The sequence below is a fragment of the Carassius gibelio genome, chromosome A18 (assembly GCF_023724105.1).
Source record: "Carassius gibelio isolate Cgi1373 ecotype wild population from Czech Republic chromosome A18, carGib1.2-hapl.c, whole genome shotgun sequence".
Lineage (NCBI taxonomy): Eukaryota > Metazoa > Chordata > Actinopteri > Cypriniformes > Cyprinidae > Carassius > Carassius gibelio.
Genome location: NC_068388.1, coordinates 16828251 through 16850730, shown reverse-complemented (window position 1 = coordinate 16850730; position 22480 = coordinate 16828251). Strand labels below are relative to the sequence as shown.

General features: G+C 38.8%; 1 protein-coding gene across 1 annotated transcript in view; it reads left to right on the top strand.

Moving 5' to 3' along the window:
- The first annotated feature begins 3682 nt into the window (after positions 1-3682).
- The window catches only part of LOC127933929 (extracellular calcium-sensing receptor-like), a 38317-nt gene continuing 19519 nt past the window's right edge, over positions 3683-22480 (top strand). Inside the window, exons 1-4 of the mRNA XM_052531067.1 lie at positions 3683-3888; positions 4209-4497; positions 4573-5328; positions 5442-5669. Coding sequence (XP_052387027.1) covers positions 3683-3888; positions 4209-4497; positions 4573-5328; positions 5442-5669 — 1479 coding nt within the window. The remainder of the gene's footprint in view (positions 3889-4208; positions 4498-4572; positions 5329-5441; positions 5670-22480) is intronic.

The following is a 22480-nucleotide window of genomic DNA, read 5'->3' as shown; positions in this document are numbered from 1 at the left end:
CAGCCTTAACTTTGTCAGGGTCCATACGTATTCCCTCGGACGAAACGATATACCCTAGGAAGGGAACAGACATGTGCATGGAATACGCACTTCTCCGCCTTGACAAAAAGCCCATTCTCTAGTAACCTCTGGAGCACTCATCTGATGTGTTGAACGTGTTCCTGGAGAGATGAAGAAAAAAATCAGTATGTCATCCAGGTAGACATATATAAACTGATTTACCATATCTCTCAACATGTCATTCACTAGTGCTTGGTAAACCCCGGGCGAGTTGGAGAGCCCGAACAGCATCACCAAGTACTCAAAGTGCCCTCTAGGGGTGTTAAAGGCAGTTTTCCATTCACCCCCCTTCCTGATGCGGACCATTATGTAAATCCAATTTTGTGAATATAGATGCTCCCTCCAACCTCTTCAAAGCTGAAGACATGAGTGGTAAAGGATAAGTATTCTTAATAGTAATGTTGTTCAGCTCTCGGTAATCAATGCAAGGTCGCATCGAACCATCCTTCTTACCCACAAAAAAGAACCCTGACCCCGCTGGAGAAGAGGAAGGACGGATGAACCCAGAGGCTAAGGAATCAGAAATGTATTTCTCCATGGCCTCCCTCTCAGGAATAGAAAGAGAGTATAACTTGCCCTTAGGCAGAGACTTACCTGACACTAAGTCTATGGCACAGTCGTAGGGACGATGCGGAGGAAGAGAAGCAGCACGGGACTTACTGAACACTTCCTTCAGGTCCAGATACTCAACGGGCACGTTTGGCAAAACCATGGTCTCCTTCTGAAAGACAGAAACAGGAACAACAGGACAAGCAGAAACCAGACAAGACTCATGACATCTTTCACTCCACAATGTGACAGTGTTAGAACCCCATTCCACTCGTGGATTATGTTTGGACAACCAGGGGTGACCTAAAACAATGGGAGCAACAGGGGAGTCCATGAGAAAAAAGGATATGGTTTATTGATGGTTTCCAGATGTGATCAGTGTGATGGGTTCTGTATGGTGATGTGAGGCAGTTCCTGGCCGTTGAGTGTGGTGACATGGATGGGGAGAGACACAGGAAGGACAGGAATGTTCAGGTGATGTGCAAGTGAGGAATCAATGAAATTACCTTCGGCTCCGGAGTCCAGAAGGGCTTGACACTCATGATGTTGATTCCTGCACCGCAGTCTCACCGGAAGGAGGGTCGATGATGTTGGTGAGGACTTCTCAGCGGAGATCCCACCTGATAGTAGCCTTAAATTTACTAATCGGGCTGGCTCTTTTACCAGGCATGAGTAGGTGTTATGATCAGAGCCTCCACAGTACAAACACAGTCCTTGGGACCTCCGTCGTTCCCTCTCCCTCCGGGACAGCCGAGCTCTACCCACCTGCTCGTGATCGTCGACAGAACCGACCATGTTCTCTCGACTCAAGCGCCCCTAACAGGAGAGATGGTATATCTAGAAGGACTGGGTTGGCGGCCCAGGCGATTAATCCTTGCGTCAACTCGTAACGCCAGTTCAATGAGTCCATTGAGAGTGGGGGGCAGCTCGAGGAGGTAGATCTCCTGCTGAACACGGTTGGATAACCCATGCAGGAATCTATCCCACTGTGCCGCCTAGTTCCACTGGCACGCAGCCGCCAGGGTGCGGAACTCGATAGAGTTGTTGGTGACGGAAGATGAACCTTGCCGGAGTTCCAAGAGACGATGGGTGGCCTCCCAGTCGAAGACTCTCTTCATCTCTTCGGAGAGGGTGTGGAACGAGGCACAACATGGGTGTTGATTCTCCCACACCGCCGTCCCCCATAAGGCAGCCTTGCCAGACAATAATGTGAGTGTAAACGCTACTTTAGACTCTTCTGTAGCGAAGGTGCAGGGTTGTAGGGCGAAATGCATCGAACACTTGGTAAGAAAGGTTCTACAAAACGCTGGCTCACCTGCATAGTTCTCCGGAGCCGGAAGTCGCGGCTCTGGCCGGAAGTGGTCCTGGGGAATCTCCCGGGGGACGGACGGTGCAGGCGGTGCGATGGGCACAGTGGGAGACGTGAGCTGATGGATCTGCTGGGTGAGCTCGGACACCTGTGCCACCAGCGCTTGAACAGCGCGTCCGGTGTTCAAGATGCTCTCCTGCTGCTGATCCATTCTCTTGACACTGTGGTGCATGAAGTCGGTGAGGGTATTGGTGCTCGCTGCTTCCATGGTGGTGAGATCATTATGTGACGGTGGGTAAAAGGACAGTCTGGAAGCAAATGCAAGTTTACGGATTTAATGGGAAGATATGAAAATGAGTACAAAAATAAACAATGACAATGAGATAGCGACACTCTGAGGAGATGGTGAAGAGGTGAGGAATCCAGCTGATGGCAGCAGGAGAGTGTGGCACAGGAACTGCGGGGAATAGAGCCGAAGGTAAGTGTCCGTGGCTGAGTGAACGTGCGGAGAGTGGATGAGGTTCTAGGGAAACACAGACATCCAAACGCAAACAACACTGAGAGCCAGACGAACAGGGAAACCACATCAAACATAAGATAACGATCTCACAAACACAAGACATGAGACAAGCCGATATATAGTGGATGAGTAATGAGTGGCAGCTGTTGCTGATACAATTAACGGAGACGCCCACAAACTAATCAGTGCAGACGCGGAACACACAGAATTCACCACAAAGTGTAAACACCCCGAGATCACAGTTTACCAACCGTGACAGAAAATATCAATTGAATTAAATGTAGAAATAAAAATAATAGAAATAATCAAATCACATGGAAATAATCTAGCATATTATAAAGAATGAATAGATAAATTGTTCTACACAATCTATACAAGAATTAAGTTTTTTTTTTTTTGAAAATAATTGCAGTAGCAAAATCACAGTTGTATGGTTCCAAAACTATAAAATAAACAAATACCCGTGTGAATACTGCCATTCATCATAATTATTACCAAACTATTTTATCCACTTATAGTTTATTTATTCCTTCACAGCTTATTTGTCTGTAACTGTCTATGGAAATTATTTAAATTCCTTAAAAAAATGTGAAATTTTGATTAATGAACTTTTAATGATTTAATGAACAATTTTTTTTGTTTTTTAAGAACTCAAATGTGTTTTAAAATAAGACATTGCAACTCATCCCATATATTCAGTGTGTTCTCAAGGCATCGTTAGGATTAGGAGAAACAAACTGAAAACGTAGTTCATTAGGAAAATCTGTATCTTTGTTTTTATAGTCCTGTGTACATTTAGCACACAGCAGTTTGCACCAATTGGCCCAAAAAAATCATATTTAGTTAATTAATTATAAGAAATCAAGATTAATTAATTCATGAAAAGAAACACATAGCCTTTAAACCTGTGAAAACTAAGTGTTTACTTTCTTCTTATAGGTGAATATTACACAGTTGTACTCGGTGTGTAAGACAGTTCAGAATGGCAGCCTATAAATAGAATTACAAAAATAACTTTGAATATAGACAGAAGAGGAATACTTAACATTTTCTGACAGGATGAGAAAATAATAAGATTCTGTCAATAATTATCAAAACCATGCATGACCTGGTTAATTTCATGTCCTATGAGGTCTTGGGCCATGTTTTCTTTCATTTAACCATATTGGTTGTGTCTATAAGAGAGCAAGTGTTGTATCAGATCATTCGCATTTGACATCTGCTGTGGAGCTCAATCATTTGGGATGCTTCTCTTTCTTTACGCACTCCTTTTCCATCAGCTTCATATAAAGGCAGAAAACACTCCTTGTTATAAAATGGGAGACCCTAAATACCCGCTGCTTTCCAAGGACGGAGATGTAACTATTGGAGGGATTTTTGCAATCCACAGAAAGGAGACGCTACCTTCTTTTGAGTTTACACAAAAACCTCAATATCTGTTATGCTCAAGGTGTGTTACAAATGATGATTTAAGAAAATTTAAGTTTAATAAAAAAACAATTTTAACACAAGCTGTTTTAAATAACAACAATAATAATAATAACAATAATAATAATAATAATAATAATAACAACAATAATACTTATTAATTTTATTAAGATCATATATATATCTGCATCTATAAATTGTTTTTAACAGCAAACTACCAAAAACATCTGTAATTTTATCGTTTGAATCATATTTGAAAATAAATAATTATTATCCCTTATTTCTCCACCTCATATATATAAAATTTAGTTTAGCCTAATAATTTAATGTTTCATTTAACAGTGTGAATCTGAGAGATTTTCGTCTGGCGCAAATCATGATCTTCGCAATTGAGGAAATCAACAGAAGTGAAAGTTTGCTTCCAAATGTTACTATTGGATATAGAATATATGATACTTGCGGATCAAGATTGTCTACAATGAGTGCAACAATTGGAGTGATGAATGGTCAGGACTTTGGACCAAGAGACAGATGCAATGGACGTACTCCTTTACATGCTATTATAGGAGAATCAGAATCTTCTGCCACGGTGATTCTGTCAAGAACTGCAGGACCTTTTAAAATTCCAGTGGTAAGGAGCAGTAATACTAAAGGTTTGATGATTACCATTTGACTTTGTCATTGTTTTCTGTGCTTTCTTTTTCAGATAAGTCCCTCAGCCACTTGTGAATGTCTCAGTAATAGGAAATATTACCCATCATTTTTCAGGACTATTGCAAGTGATTACCACCAGAGCAGAGCACTTGTATACATAGTGAAGCACTTTGGATGGTCCTGGGTAGGAGCTGTGAACAGTGACAATGACTATGGAAACAATGGAATGGGTGCATTTCTTCAAATAGCCCAGGAGGAGGGGATTTGTGTGGAGTACTCTGTGAAATTCTACAGAACAGAGACAGAAAAACTAAAAAAAGTGGTAGACACAATTAAAAAAGGCACAGCAAAAGTGATTGTTTCATTTGTTTCATTTGTTGAGATGGGCTTACTTATTGATCAGTTAAGTATTCAGAAAATTGCAGGCTTTCAAATGATTGGTGTGGAGTCATGGATAACTACAAAGAATTACATCACTCCAAATAGTTTTAATTCGTTGGGAGGGTCACTTGGATTTGCAGTGAGAAAAATCTATATTGAAGGGTTTGCAGATTATGTTAAGAAAGAATTCTGGGATACAGCTTTTCCATGCTCACAGAGTGAGGGGAATTTTTCTCAATATGCATTTAATTGCAGCAGATATGAGGAACTACTTGACCAAAAAAACTACAATGAAGACATACTTGAACAAAGATATGCAAGCAATGTCTATAAAGCAGTTCATGCTGTAGCTCATTCACTACACAGTCTGCTTAAGTGCAATGAACAAGAAGGATGTGAGAAAAACCTGACGATACAACCACAGGAGGTAAAAAATTAAAGACATAAAAGATAAAATAAAAAAGAGGGAGCATTATTTTTGTTACACATTTTAAATGTCACAATGATAATAACAAAACTGTGTGTTTTCTTTTTTGCTAGGTCGTTGAGGCTCTGAAAAATGTAAATTTCACTATAAAGATGGGAGATCATGTGTGGTTTGACAGCACTGGTGGTGCAGTAGCCCAATATGAAGTTGTGAACTGGCAGCAGGACTCTGATGGATTATTCCACTTTAAATCCGTGGGATACTATGATGCCTCCCTTCCCCCTCTCCAACGCTTAATGCTTAATACTAAAAATATAATTTGGGCTGGAGGAAAACTGAAGGTAAATGCCAATAATCTGTTTCTGCTATAGGGATATTTTAATCTTGGAAGCCGGGAACACCATTTTAAAAAGTAAAGAGTAAATACAAGTAATAAGCCTTGATGAAAGGCATGTAGAATACATTATTAGTTTAGGAAAAACAAACAAACAAACAAAAAACATTGTTTTGATTACTGCCATTTGGTTTGAAATCATCTATTATGCCATTAGCTAAGAGTCACATATACAATAATGTAAATTTACAATAATTTACAATAATGTTGTAAGGCATTAGTTATCTTGAAAAAAAAAAAATAGAAAGTTGAAATAAAAAATAAAGAATATAATACTTTTAATAGCATTTATTATTCTTTTGTATAAATGTACTTTTGTTCATTGTAAGTCCTAGAGACATGAAACCAAGACAGATGGTAGATCTCAGTTTGGAAAGACATTGACAAGCTATGGCCCCAATTGGCAAATAGTGGGAGCTACAGCAATCAAAAACCTGAAATTGCTTAATAACTCAAGACGTTTTATTGTAATCTCAAATTTTTCAAATATTTTCCTAACACAAATGTTTAAGTAAGTGTATTTGTTCATAGCTAGTCTATCATAAAGTATTATCCAATGTGGTAACACTTTATAATAACTCTCATTAATAAATCATTGACACATTATATTGCACATATATATTGCACATGTAATGCATTACATAATGTATAAATATAATAAGTTAATATAAATTCACATAGCTAGAAATGTGAGCTTGTTAAAGCTTACTAATGTACTTATTAAACATTACCTTATGATTAACAGATCATAATTTAATATGATTTGAAATGCTTTCAAATGTCATTAAAGGGGTCATATGACATTGCTAATGGTGTAATGAAATGTGTTTATGCAGTTTAAACGCGTAAAGTTTTACAAAGCTTGTCATTCTGAAAAGTGAGGTGTATACTGACTGGCCAGCTATCCAGTGTGTTGTGATTGGCTGAATGACTCAAGTGTGTGACAGAAATTGTACACCCCTTACCATACTGTGAAGCCATTTCCCGGCACGACGAGACAAAACCAATAAACCCATTACAAAAGAGGCATTTGTTGCATCCAGTGGGGACATAATTATATAGTATAATGACTTAAGGCCCATTCACACCAAGCACAATAACAAAAAATATAACGATAAAGATATAGTTCTAAAAATCGTTCTCAATATTAAAGAATAGCAGAGTCCACACTACAACTATAACGATAAAGGCATAGAGAAACAAAATCGTTGGAATCATTTTCAGAACGATTTTTAACCATGATTGGTGAAACGACAAACAACAAGCATTACTCTACACTGCTAAAAAATCACATTTGAATAAGTGGGAAATTCTTTAACCCTTTCGCATGTGAGTTTAAAATATTCTAGCTGAGCCCCCAGTGTGAGTTTTTTAGGCAACTGTTATTTTAGAATGTATCCTCTTTTTGTTTCTATGGGGATGCGTCATGTTTTTTATGTGACTCAACACAGCCACAATAGATCTGTATGACACATTAATCACTTTTATTTAGTTTTTCCTGTTTTATTCAAAATATTCACAAACATGCTCACTATATTATGAAATATCTGGTATTCCGATTCTGAAATATGTGCAAGTAAATCTTTTTGGTAGTTTAAACACTTTTATATCGACGTTTTAGTTTATCTATACTGGGTGATGGTGGCTGCCATGCTAGTTTGCGCTGAATCCAAGCTTTGGGATTTTAAACACGTATTCTCTCCTCCTGAAACACGTTAAAGTAGGTCTCTGGTAAACTGGGAGAAGAGTAGAGTAAACTTAATAGTTACCTACACAATCTGTATATGATATCAATAAAAACGTTGTCAGATTATATTTGTAAGGACCATTATTTCCATAGACATCAGCGTTTATTTACAAACTGTGTATTTAAATGTCTGAAACTTAAAATAAGCATCATATGGTTCAAAACACGGAATATTTTTTTATATTATGACAAGCGCTCAGCATGTCCGCTCTGTCTCGGTGCCGGTGGATTTAAAATACAGGAGATGATGACGTGACCAACTGAAAGTTATTATCACACCGGTGTGATTGTATGGGTTAAATACAGATCTGGCCACTGAGATTGCGTGCGCAGAGGAAAATGATCAACACGTGAGCACGGTGTGTTACGCAGGACCATAGGGAATGCTCTAACACTATGGCGTTTGGACGAGCTCATTAATATGATGTTGTAACATGCACTCGTCTCACTGAACTGTCGCACTCTGTCTCACTGTCACGCCTGCATCTGAACGTGATGTCTGCATCTGAACGTTATGTCTGCTTCTGCCACATTTACAGTTCGGCTGCCTGAACGTCACGCCTGTGTCTCCTGTTTTTTTTTTTTCATCAATAGTGCACATTTATCTAGGAAAAAAAAAAAAATTGTATGGTGAAATGCATGGTGTTTTTCTTTCTTTCTTTTTTTTATTCATAGATTTTATTTTAGGCAAGTCATGTTGATTTGAGAAGAAGACTAAATTGATCAAACATATGCTCATTGCACTTCTTGCCGCTGGCCTATACTTATTTAATATCACACAAAAAGTAAAAAAAATAAAATAAAATATCTCGCAAAAATCACAAATGTGATATTGTTTTTTTATTATTATTTTTTTTTACATCAGTTACACAAGAAGTCAAAATTCACAGACTTCTTTTTAAGACACAGCATATTGCCTATTTTTGCTCTATTTCACCAATAAAAAAATAGCTCATTCCAAACATGACAGTGTTTTGTTCCTGAATTAATCAACCGGTTAAATGATCAATGACTCACTTATTAATAGGAACTTTCTGCCACCTACTGGTGGTTTTAATTTCATATTTAAAGTACCTTTCCTTTCCTTTTTTTTTTTTATAATTTCAAATATCAGTAGGCTGTTCAGCGTTTTAGGATTAAACTATCAAAACATTATTTCTGCATTTGTCCTGCATTAAACAGTGTGTAAATACATCTAAGTGCATTTTCTGATGCAGCTTGTTTCCTCTGTATGGCAAAGATTTTGTTTTATAATGATTTTTATTGGTTTGGTAACAGCCCCAAATGACTTATTTTTCTAATTCACTTTTATTGATTGAATTTAAGAACTTGACGCTAAATATAATGCACATGTGAAGAATATCAATAACTTTAGGAGTCAGCTTCTCCACAGCAGTCCTGCAGCGCAACACATTCAGAAAAATATAGTCTGATGGTTATGGCTAAAAATCCCAGAAAATATTGAGATGTCATATTTGTTATATCGCGCACCCTTATATAGACTATTTAATTCTTCTTTGCTTGTTTGGTAGACATAATTCACTGATCATAAAGCTTAAAATAAGCTTATCTTAGGTTTTCTCAACGATAAGGATCGAGGACACAATAAATAAATAAATAAATAAATAAATAAATAAATAAATAAATAAATACATTTTCATTTTAATTAATTAAAAAAAAAAATATATATATATATATATATATATATATATATATATATATATATTAATAAATAATAATACTAATACTACTACTACTACTAATAATAATAATAATAATAATATATATATATAAATCTCAGCCTATTCTTACTCCAGTCTTCTTTGACAATTGATCCTTCAATGAATTTTCAGCGTCGGAAACAATTGTGCTGCTTAATATTTTTCTATGAATGCTGGCAGATTATTATTGAAAATATAGAAATCTGAATAATTTGACATTATTGTTAAATGAAAATTGTCTTTTCTTAAAAAAAAGAAAAAAAAATTGAATAATAAATTAATATCAGAATCCTTATTTAGATTTTAAATGTAAAATATAAGAAGAGAGGTGCTTGAAAAACTCAACATAAATCAGGCATAATTTTTTCTATGTATTTTATAATTACAGCAACAGTCTTAGATCTAGCGGCTGATTGCAATCGATGGGTTGGCCATGAAGTGCTGTAGGCTACATTAAAAAAGGATTTCATAAAAATAAACAACATAAGTAGGTCTATCCTATAAGCAACAAAGTGTCACAGTGTCTGGGTTGTGTTCCCTGGGGTTCCACTATATGTCCTCCTTTCTCACGGTGTCTGTCACCTTATCACTTCCTGTTCCCTTATTTGGTCACCTTCCTCCTTGTTTAGTAATTGATTGTTCCCCACCTGTCTCCTGTTCCCTCATTATCCTTCCGTGTATTTATACCCTGTCTGTCTGAGTCTGTGTTACGGAGTCCTTGTTTAATGTCTGAGTATTATTCATTTCCGTCAATTCTTGCCTTGCCTTGTGTTCGTGTCTTGTTTATGTTGTTTGGATCTTCTGGTTTTGACCCTGCCTGGATTGTTTACCCGTTTGGATTACCCTTAATAAATGACTTACCTGCAATTGGTTCCCTCTCCCGTGTTTCCAGTACACCGATCGTGACAGAAGGACTCCATCACCATAGGAACCAGTGGTATGCCGTTTTTCCGTTCCCCAGCCAAGATGGCGGAGAGGAGAACCAAGTATCTTAGGTTGACCACCCTCCGCCGGGCAATGAAGTGGGTGCCCTGGCTCAGGTGTTCTGGTCCCTGGCCAAGGGCATGGGCTATAACGATGCTGCCCTTAAGGACTATTTTAATGATGGGCTAGATGATCCAGTGTCTCAGGAGGAGATGGCGCAGTTAGAGACACTGGAATTCGGGGAATTTGTGCGCTACCTGCAGCATCGTTGTCGGTGGGATGCCCCAGCCATTCCTGTCTCTTCCGGCGGGGTGGTCGTCAGTGCAGTGCCACAGCACATGATGGCTGTCAGCCCAGCGCCAGAGCACAAGATGGCCGCTAACCCAAGATGGCCGCTAACCCAGCGCCAATGCCCAAATTGGCCACCGGTCCAGCGCCACAGCCCAAGATGGCCGCCAGCCTAGCGCCACAGCACAAGATGATGGTCAGCCATTCCGGTGATCTCTCCGGAGTCGAGTCAGGTTCCGGTAATCTCTCCGGAGTCGAGTCAGGTTCCGGTGATCTCTCCGGAGTCGAGTCAGGTTCCGGTGGACTCTCTGGAGTCAAGGCTAGTCACCACTGACCCTCCAGAGTCAGGGCTAGTCACCGCTGACCCTCCAGAGTCAGGGCTAGTCACCGCTGACCCTCCAGAGTCCGGTCAAGTCACCGTTGACCTTTCAGATTCAAGTCAAGTCACCGGTGATCTTCAAGGACTGAGTCAAATCACTGGTGATCTTCAAGGACAGAGTCGAGTCACGGGTGATCTTCAGGAACAAAGGCAAGTCACCATTGATCTTCATGAGCAAATACAAGTCACCAATGGTCTTCATGTACAAGTGCAAGTCACCGATGGTCTTCATGAACAAATGCCAGTCACCAATAATCTTCGCGAGCAGTCAGGCCAGCACCGATCTTCTGGAGTCCAGTAAAGACACCAGGGGATTACCAGAGTTTCATAGTCCCGTTGGTCCGGCCGCACAGAGGTCTGCTCTGCCCTGGGGGGCTTCCGCCCTGACCACACAGTTGTGGTGGTCTTCCGCTCCGCCCTGGAGGTCTCTGGCTTCGACCACATGGCTGTGGTGGTCTTCTGCTCCGCCCTGGGGGGCTTCTGTCCTGACCTCACGGTTGTGGTGGTCTTCTGCTCTGCCCTGGGGGGCTTCCGTCCTGACCACACGGTGGTGGTGGTCTTCTGCTCCGCCCTGGGGGGCTTCCGCCCTGACCACACGGCTGTGGTGGTCTGCTGCTCCGCCCTGGTGGGCGCCATATGATGTCCTTCGTGGACTTCTGTTTTGTGTTCTTGGTTTCTGTTATGTTTCTGTCTGTTCCCCTCAGTTAGTCTGGCCCTCCGTCCCTCCCCCTGAACCTCCTCCAGTCCTCCTCCCTCCTGGTCTCCCTGTTTTGTGTTTACACTTCTGGTTTCTGTTCCCCATGTTTTTCTTTTCCGGCCCTCCGTCCCTCCCCATGAGCCTCCACCTGTCCGCCTCCCTCCTGGTCTCTGTTTTGTGTCTTGTCGTGGAGCGTCTGTGAGCCGCTCCGTAGAGGGGGGGTATTGTCACAGTGTCTGGGTTGTGTTCCCTGGGGTTCCACTAGATGTCCTCCTTTCTCACGGTGTCTGTCACCTTATCACTTCCTGTTCCCTTATTTGGTCACCTTCCTCCTTGTTTAGTAATTGATTGATCCCCACCTGTCTCCTGTTCCTTCATTATCCTTCCGTGTATTTGTGAGTCCGTGAGTCCTTGTTTAATGTCTGAGTATTATTCATGTCCGTCAATTCTTGCCTTGCCTTGCTTTGTGTTCGTGTCTTGTTTATGTTGTTTGGATCTTCTGGTTTTGACCCTGCCTGGATTGTTTACCCGTTTGGATTACCCTTAATAAATGACTTACCTGCAATTGGTTCCCTCTCCCGTGTTTCCAGTACACCGATCGTGACACAAAGACTTCTCTAAAGGATTGCTTTTGTTATTTAGAGGCTTTATACTTTGTAAACAAATAATAATAATTATAGATTTATTAGATAATTATCTTTAGACTTTTCCAGTATAATTAAAAAAGTCAAACAATTTCTGTAATATATATTAATATATGTGTATTTAATATGCATATAATTAATGTATATTAAGTTGGCCTAGAAAAAGACGCACTAAAATATGCAATCACAAAAAAAAAAAGGCAGACGCAAAAGTCAGACAGAGATGTCACGTCCATTGAGAGGACTGAATGAAGAGCAACATGCTTTAATTTTTTTGACAATTTTTCCATTGGTTTAATACATTTAGCCAAAATATTGTTTTAAAAAATGATGCTGAATGTGCCATAAGTAGATGCAAGATACCAGACTAAGACTCTCATCATTTTTTAAGTAATTTTATTATAAATGTTATTATATTATATTATTATCAAAACTTTTATTTTTATTATGTTATGAATCTATATGTTTTCTACTGAAACTAGTTTTGAAATGGTACTTTGGTAATAGTACCTGAAACAAACAAATAAAAAAAAGCCTTTCAGCACATTCTTAAACTTGGACTTCATTAAATAGAAGTAGAAATCCAAGCACCAGAAGCAGCCCACACTCTTAAAATCTTCTTTAATTGAAAAATAAAAATATATGGTTGAAATAATAATCTATTTTAATTAGTAATACCAAATATTTTGTTGTAATGATTTCAAATTTCTTGTCAATTTTATTTATGTTATTTCAAATTCCTAAATTACTATACTACTTGTGCTGTCATAATTATATAATTGTACATCGAGAAAAATGGAATAGCAACATCAAGATATAACATAAGTAACAAAAGAAACAGCTGGGCTGGTGTAACTAAGACTAAGCTAACAGAGAGTGCTTTGGGGTCGGAGAAGAGAAAGAAGGGTTTTATAATATTATTGTAGACCTACATAGTGGTTATCTAAATAAGATTTTATAATTTTATGCTTTAGTAGATCCACCACATCACACTCTGGTTGTATAATGAGCGGCGATAAACTACATTTAAGCATTTTATAATTTCACACTTCTGTGGATGTTTTGGTTGAAGTAACTCAAAACTCAAAAAACTCAAAATTAGTGTAACGCATTGCAATGTGTGTTACATGTATTTGTGTGTGTGTGTTTAATAATAACTGACCACTGGTTTAACCTGTTAGCCAGCACCCCCCATTATGAGACTCACAGCTGAAAGTGCTCTACTTAACTTATAATCGTTTCCTACTTCAGTGTGTTACAAACATAATTTTGGTGTCTTTGGAAAGAAGAAACTTTGAGCTTTACTTTTTATCAACCAGATTTGATAATGCTCAAAAATATTAAAAGTTATAGACACTGAAATGCCTTGAATTATTTTTACCACACACATTTGATATACAAATACATGAAATGAGTCCTGGAGCAATCTAGAAAAGTAATGGGTTGAAAGCCACATGTCTCATGAGTTTCTATTTCAAACCTGAATAAGATATTATTAAAAATGAGACAATGTCTACACCCCCCAAATATACAAAAATATATTTCCCAATAGTATTGAAGGCTTCTACAAATTATTTAGTCAGTAAACATACCACTGCATAGTTTTTTTTTTTTTTTTTTTCAATTATAAAACACTAGAAAGAAACATAGACATCATATAAGTGATTTATTTGAGCACTAGTAAAATACAATAAGAATAATTGGAGTAAGAAAAATAAGAATAATAAAAAAAAAAAAAAAGATTTAACTTTGTTTGCCAATTACAGAAAATCATGAGATTGCTAGAAATGCAGCATTTACAATGAATTATGATGCAAATAAGTGCTGATGACCACTTATACAGATGGTAATAACACAAATGCAATAATCCACTCTCTCTATTCATGTCGACGCGTTCACTTTGATAGCCGTGATCATACAGTAATAGCGAGCTGGTTTGGGCTGATTTGCACTCAAACAGATGGTAATCATGCAGATACATTCACATTAAACATAAAACACAATCTCACATATATAAAAATTGTTGAAAAATAAAAGAAACAAAGAAAAAGGCGATCGCTATAAGTTCCGCCTCCATCAGCTGACAGGTGCGTCAGAGCGCGTCACAAGGGAGCGCCAAACTTCAAATATACTATCTTTCGCCTATCTTTCATTCATTCTTTTTTTCCGGTGGATCGTCTCATTCTGTTTGTGACACTGTACGCTGCAAAATCATGCCATATTTTTACTACCATATTTTTACAATGTTGTAATATGGATTTTACTATCCATATTACAACGTTATTGCTTCATTGGACTAAACGTGCTTCATGAGATGTCATTCAGTGGACCCTTACCTTTCTAACTAAACCGGGATTTACACACAGCTGTGGATGTGTTTATGACTCGTTATTACAACGGATCTGGTACGTACAGCATTTTCATTGCTTATGTTTTTATGTGTACTGCTTACAAAAATGTAGTAAATACAGTCTTTATAAGCTTTCCATTGAAAAACAGCGATCTGTCGTCGATGTTTGAGGCTTAGATCTTTATAATGATACATAGATTGTCAAGATTACATTTGTCCCGTTTAATTTAATCTATTCATAAACACCGATACGTGCAAGTTGAAAGATGTTCAGGACGAGGGCGTCTTTGTGCTGGCTAACAGGTTAAGCACACTTATCCTGCACAAACGGGACAGAGCAGAGCGATGGCTGGGTCTACCTCCTCCCAGGGCAGTGCTTGCAAGTTTACCAACTGATCCCTGAAAGGCATAGTGGGAACTTTGGGCGCATATCCAGGCCGGGGTCTCAGGACAATGTGATAGATTGGCCGGCCCAAATTCAAGGCATATAGCAGCCCTCTTAACCAAATCCAATGCAGTGAGGAGCACTGTCTTTAGCGACAAGAACTTAAGCTCTACTGACTGCAGATGATCAAAGGGCTCCTGCTTCAAGGCCACCAGGACCAAGGGAAGATCCCAAGAGGGTACCAGGTGAGGGTGTGGAGGGTTCAGTCTCCTTACCCCCCTAAGCATCCTGATGACCAGGTCATGCTTTCCAATGGACTTGCCGTTTACTGCATCGTGATGCAGTAGCAATAGCAATAGCGGCAACATACACTTTGAGGATGGAGAGAGACAGCGTGGGCGTTGGTGCCAAAGTGTGCCCCCTGTCTAAGAAAGGAGATCCTTCCTTAGAGGAATATGCCAAGGAGGGGCTGTTGCGAGGAGCATCAGTTCTGGGAACCAAGTCCGACTGGGCCATTATGGCACTACTAAGAGGACCCGCTCTTCCTCCTTCCTGACCTTGTGCAAGAAAGCTAACTGGGGGAAACGCATACTTGTGTGGACCCCGAGAACAGCTTTGTGCCAGCACATATGTCCCGATGGTCCCCTGTCTCGTTCAGGTCGATCGCTGCGAACCAATCTTGTGGATGAATACATTGAAGGATACGTTTTTGCATTAACATCCTGAATGGGAGCTTGTGAAGGGCCTGGTTCAGAACGCACATGTTCAGGATTGGCCATAACCCACCACCTTTCTTGGATACAATGAAGTATGTACTGTAAAACAGACTTTATAATGGCTAGAAGGACCGGCTCTATCACGTCCTTTGCCAGCAGGACCGCGATTTTCGCTCGCAAGACGGGAGCATCATTGTCCAGCACAGAGGTGAACCGTATGCCCCTGAACTTGGGAGGACGCCTGGCAAACTGAATCGCATAACCGAGTCTGACGGTTCTCGTGAGTGAGGTCTGAGTGAGTGTTGTGACTCTTACCTGGCTCCGCGATTGGGCAGGGGGCGCGTGAGAAGGCAGAGCATCCTCGAACGGGGCCCTGCTGCCCTCTGGCGAAAGGAGAGGGGGATGGGAGTGTAGAGGCTGCACCTCATGCACCTCTATTGTGGCCCTCTTGAGACCCAGAGAAAAATGAAACTGGTCTTTTATTGAATGTTTGGGTAGCTCTGGCTGGGGAGCCAGTGGTATGTAGGGCAAGGCCCGTCGCAGTACACAGCTCCTGCATCACACACACGTGCAGCTGCTTTAATGCCTTGGCCTGGTGGACCTGCAGGAAGGCCTTGCAGGAGGGCCATGAGCCGAAGTAACCCTCCTCTTGAAGAAGGAACTAGAACAGGGCATGTGGAGGGGGACTCCTCCTCGTTTGATGTAGAGGAGCCTTGAACACAACATTGTGATGGTCATGTTCCCACAAGGAGAACACGAATGCTGCCTCAGTGTGCTTGATGCCCAGGCACGAGATGCAATCGTGACCATCAGATGGATCCAGGAAGCAACCACATCCAGAAACGCATGAGTGGAAAGACATCTTTAAAAAGACGCCCCATCACTCGTGGAGCTCTTTTAGAAATGTTCTTTTTGTGAATGAACACAAAGTGTCAAAGTGCCCAGGAGGAGTTGTAGCATTACCACAGAATGGGAAGCTGCACAATGCTGAGATCAAAGCAGCACTTGCAACCCCCGCTGATGCACCATAACACAAACACTGCATCGACAGGCCTTGACGACACTCGCTTTATGAAGCTGAAAGGCTCAGCTCTGAAGCGAAAAGCTGAATATGTGACTGCAAATCTTGCACGTCAACATTCATTGGCTTGTTTTGTTAACAGTCAAAGTTGATTTGTCTCTCTAGCGAGATCCCAATTTGTCAGTCACTGATGTAACGTTGACTGACTGAAAGGTAACATAATTTATATAGCTAATCTTGTGGGCTATATTATTCAGCTTAAAATGTGGAATTGAAATAATCCATCAAAATGAAATCAAAATATAAATGCAAATCTGCATGGATTATCACTTTTGCATCACTCAATTTGTTGCTTTTTCATTTACTTTTAGTAAGACTTAATAAATCAGCATGCTTACTTTCTTTAGTTACAGGCCTATATCCTAGTAGTCTGCATATTGGCAATGCACAGAAAGTGCAATAAAGTGTGCATTTCCAAATAATAAAAACTTAAATGGGTTTTCAAAGTCCTTTTTAATAAATATTTGTGTGAATTACATTTTAAACAGATATTCTAATATAAATAGGCTATTTTATGAATTAAACTATCAGACACTAGCAGAAATGAATTTTCAGCAAAGGCACTCTGATCTGGGGCTTATTTTATGTTTCATTCATCCTTGGTTTCCTCTTACATCATACTCCGGGATTTCTTTAGGCATTTATGCACATGCTCTTCAAAAAAACATTTATATTTACTAGTGGTGGGCCGTTATTGATGTTAACGTGCTGCGTTAACGTGAGACTCTTATCGGGCGATAAAAAAATATAGACATTAATCTATTCTCAAAGTTGGCTTGGGAGCTGGGTCTATACTAAGCAAGCTATGATGACTTTCTCTTGATATTTTATATAACCGACTGGCTGAGGCCAGCCTAAAAAGATGCTCAGGACAGTTGACGGGCCACTGCTGCGCATCGTCATGAAAGCTAATCTTTTTCACGTGTTTTTAAGCCTTACCGCTTGTCGATTTAAACATTAAAGCATTCAAACTCAAGTTGCGGAAAAGCTGAACAGAGTAGCCAGTTACTCTGTGTTAGGTGCACATGAGAGAGAGAGAGCCGCGTATCTCGGACAGCGACACTGAACCGAGCTCTCTTCTGCGAAGTTCTCCTCTAAGTCCCTCCTGCACCTGAACGAACAAATACAAATCGCAGTTTGAACAAACAAAAAGATGTGAAAGAGCCCATTTCAGTACTCGCGCTGTTCTGGTGTTCAGGGCTCACGCAGAGAAAGGTGTCTCAAAACACTTGAACATTGAATTTGCTTATTTTTGCTCTTGTGCCGACAAATACATACAAAATATGTCAAAATATCCACCTTGGAAATTATGCTTGAAAAAAGGAAAAAAAGGGGATGTGTATTATATTGGATGCGTTCATCGTCTCTTAAAGTGATTGCGCCTCATTTAGGTACTGGCTGCTGTAATGTTAATCCAAGAAAATGAAAATGAAAATCACTCACTGCTCTTGACTGAATTACTTTGTAGTTTTAACAGTCAAACCAAAAATTATTCAGACACCAGATATAATTTTTGATATATATAGCAAATAAACTGTAATAATGTGAGAAATGTTGAAGGTGTCTGAATAAATCTAGGTTTGATTGTATATTTCATTTTTACATTGAAGACTATCCAGTGCTATTTTACATTTAATTATTTGGTTTCTGTACCTTGACACCTACAAACTTGAAAAAAACTTAAACATTGTGTAAATAGTACAAATAAATAAAAATAAACGAACATACAAATTAAACAATTTCAAACAGGGCCCGCTGGTACAACCTTCACCGGGGCCCCGCTGACCCCAGCTACGGCTCTGCTTACGCCTGTTTCACACATACTCCGTCTGCAGTGTGTATGCGTTACGTATGTGGTGCAGCACAGACTCGATGTGCTTTCACACAGGACGCATTTGCAGTCCGCTACTCGGTACGTTAATGATCGCTGCACTGCTGCAGACGCAACGCTCCTGTAACACAAATGGAATCCGTTAACATGGGTGCGTAAAAAAATATGCAACGCATACGCACTGCAGATGGAGTATGTGTGAAACAGGCGTAAGGTTGTTTGCACCTTGTGCAATGTGGAATTAGTTTACAGCTTTTTCAAGCACTTTGTGATGGATTTTGGAAACAGGAGATGAGCCCCTGGTCTAATGCACCACCTAGCTTGATAAACCCCTTCTCAAAGACTTACTGTTTTTCAATTTTATTTGGGTAACACACATATTCTAAATGCCTTTGCAGAATTCGAATGAGCCATTTTAATCTAGATTAATTTCAAGATCAGAGTGAGATTAATATAGATTAAAAAAAATAAAATCTATGCCCACCACTAATATTTACATAGAATAGAAGTTATGGATGGTACTGCATGTTAGCTTTCTTATATTGCCCAAGAGCATAATTTATATAAGCCCACATGTCTTACTAACAAGAAACTATGATTGTAACCACAGGTTCCAAAGTTTGCAATGCTGTTTGCAAATGTTCATTTGAAATATGGTTTCAGAAAACTTGCAACCATAGATAGCATAATGATGCTTTTAGGAAACGAACCACAGAGCTGGTTGTGGTGTTTAACTGCAGATTGTTGTTCCTTGCGCCCCCTTGTGGATATTGTGTTAAGCACAACAATGTTTTTTTTTTTTTTTTAATCTGAAAAAGCGCCTGCAGGGATCTCCGTGATCATGTGTGCTGAATTGCAGCCTGCCGCATTAAAATAGACACATTCTCGATGGCCAGACCTGTATGTAAATGCACTTACAGGCTGTAAGTCACCAGACTGTCCTTGCTAATGGTTGGAATTACCTCACTTTATAGAAACAGCCTTTCTGCACAGACGCATTGTATGCTACTGGTTCTAGAAACAGTCCTTCCCGCCTTAAAATGCACTGCACACATCTGAATATTTGGGTGGAACCAGGGATGTAGTGGAGGCTAAACGCACGTAAACGCCATTTACGCACCTCCCAAAATTCAGAAATCGCGTTAACCCAACTCCAAAGTGCATTTATCCACCTCTAAATTGAGTTTATCCACCTCTAAATAGCCCACAGTTCCTATGACATTTTAAATTAAGATTATGTCGTTTTAGTTTCATATTGTTCATTATTAGTTTCATAGGTTGTTTGTTGTTAAAGACGAAGTCTTTCATATTGCGCTGCAACTTGTCAGTGTCTGTTGACCAATTGCTTGCGGTTTTGCCAGTAGTGGGAAGTTCGGATCATTTTACTGACTCGGATCTTTGAGACTCGTTCAGCAAAATGAACTAATCTTTTCTCTTCCCGTCTCTATGGGACTGTCAGGAAGAATAAAAGACTCGGACCTTACATGTCGATTCAGAACCCATATGTTGCGTAATGCGCATGTGCGTTAAACACAAAATGAACGAATCACTCTCTGAGACAACTCGGTAGTCCTGGGTCATATTAAAGATTTGTTCAAAATGAACGACACGCAACACTGCATCAAGATTCAAAAATGGATATCCGGCAAATAATAATAATAATAATAATAATAATAATAATAACGTTCGTTATTTTGAATAGAAATCATCACTCATATAGCAGCCATTCATCTAATCTCCGGTTTATTTGTTTTCGTATACATACAATATCCATAATCCGCCAGGGCTATAGTCCAATGGTGCGCACATTTGAATAGATAATAATTTTATGACATGTTTGTAAAATATTTCGTCATACAGAATAATTTTTTTTTATTCATTTTACACTGATTTATACGATCTTAAGAGCTAAAACAGCTAACAGAGCAAGCGATTACTCTCCTCTTATTGATTCGCGTCAGCTATGACATCAGTGCAATATCATTAGTTTTTCAAAGCTGTCAATCATCTCACGTGAACCACGTGACCAAAAGGATGTCCTTCTGCAATGAAGCTGTCTGTGTCATTGCAGCCTGTATCATTGATAAAATATATGAAAGACGAAAGTAAAAAAAAAAAAATTGATTCCAGCTTGTTAAATGTAAATATATTCTACTGTCTTCTCTCCTCTGTGACAGTCAACTGAATATCTTTGAGTTGTGGACAAAACGAGACATTTAAGGACCATTCCTAGGCTTTTGGGGAAACACTGATCCACATTTTTCTGACATATTATAGACCAAACAACTAACCGATTAATTGAGGAAATATTCAACAGATTAATCGACTATGAAAATAATCCCAAATCCCTAATCATTGCATTGGAACCCCTGGATAAAAGATTTAAAAAGCTGTAAACTTTATAGATTTCAACCTTATTATTCCTTCTTGAGTCTCTTTAACAAGAACTTAGATTAATGTATGAATTGAATAGTGATTGTGTGACCTATATGAGGGAACAACCAGTGATACCCTTGGTAGTAATATCAAATGATAGCCTATAGCGATGTCATCAGGATATACACTGGCAGTGGCCCACCTTACCTTGACCATGATGTGGTCACCCAGAATTTATAGTTTCCCACCTCTTTTTTTACCACTACACCCCTGGGTGGAACTGTTCTGAAACAGTATTGTAAATACAACTTAACCACTGATTTCTAGTTGTGTCCTTTTTTGGAAGGCAAAACAAAGTAGTTTTGTTTTCACAACGAAACACAGCGTCTCCACATCATGGTGGCAACAACAGTACTACAGTGAGAATTAAAGATTCACTACAAGACATTTGGGAGGCGTTATGCAAATCTTCCCACATTGTGACGTAGATGTGGGGGCATTTTAGAATAAGCTGTTTTAGGACGGCGTGGTTGACTCTAAACTCTCATAAAGAATATTTATTTTGATTTGAGACTTTAGTCTTTGCAACTTTACAGATCTTCTTTATGCACCAAGAGTTTGTAAAACTCCGAACAGAAATGAGACTCATTTTATGACCCCTTTAAACTTTCAATTCATATGATCATGAACTTTTCAATGGTTTGGTTGGATTGTTTAAAATGATTAAAAGCTTTATTAAGAAATCATTATTATTTAATGCTTAACAGATCATTAGTTAATGTTTAGCTACAAATGTCATTACACTTTCGATTCAGATGATCGTGCACTTTTTCAAAAAGTCTACTATTGATTTGAACAAATTATACAATAATAACAAACTTAATTGTTAATGCTATTTTTTACATTTACAAAGGATGTGGGAAATCAATCAATAAATGAATAAATACATTTAGATAGAATAAATACATTTTAACAGAATATTTATTAATTATTTGTTCATGTTTTCGCATTACTCAATATAAAGTGCAAACTATTCCTCATTTGTAAATGTTTATAAACATTTACTAATCATTAGTACCTTGATATCTCCATTGCAAAATGTGTCCCAAAGGTCCTGAATTCACCCCATTTACACATCTTAACTAATAATTTATCGATCATTTATTCATGTTTTTGCAGTACCCAAATTTTATCAATAATCAATCAATAACTTTATCAACTTTTACAATCTTTATGGGCACTGGACTTTTAGCTGCTGTAAAAGTTTGTTTAAGGAGTAGTTTAGTTAAGTTTAGCTAAATGCTTGCTAAAGACATCACGCACACTGAAATTTGGGTGCAATTTTTTTTTTGTTTTTGACTACTGTATAGTGTATACCATGAAACAGGATATTCATTTAATCATATATCAACAGGAGAAAACAAACCTATTTTTCAAGAAAATATTTCATTTATAAAAGCAATGCAATATATACAGATTGAACCTTATTGCCTTACAATAATCAATTTGATCCCTGTTCAAGTTTGACTTTTGACCAACCCTTACACCTACCCATACAACTAAACCTGTCCCTAACCATACCATTATCATACCTCAATAGCAGCCAAAGTTTTGTGTAT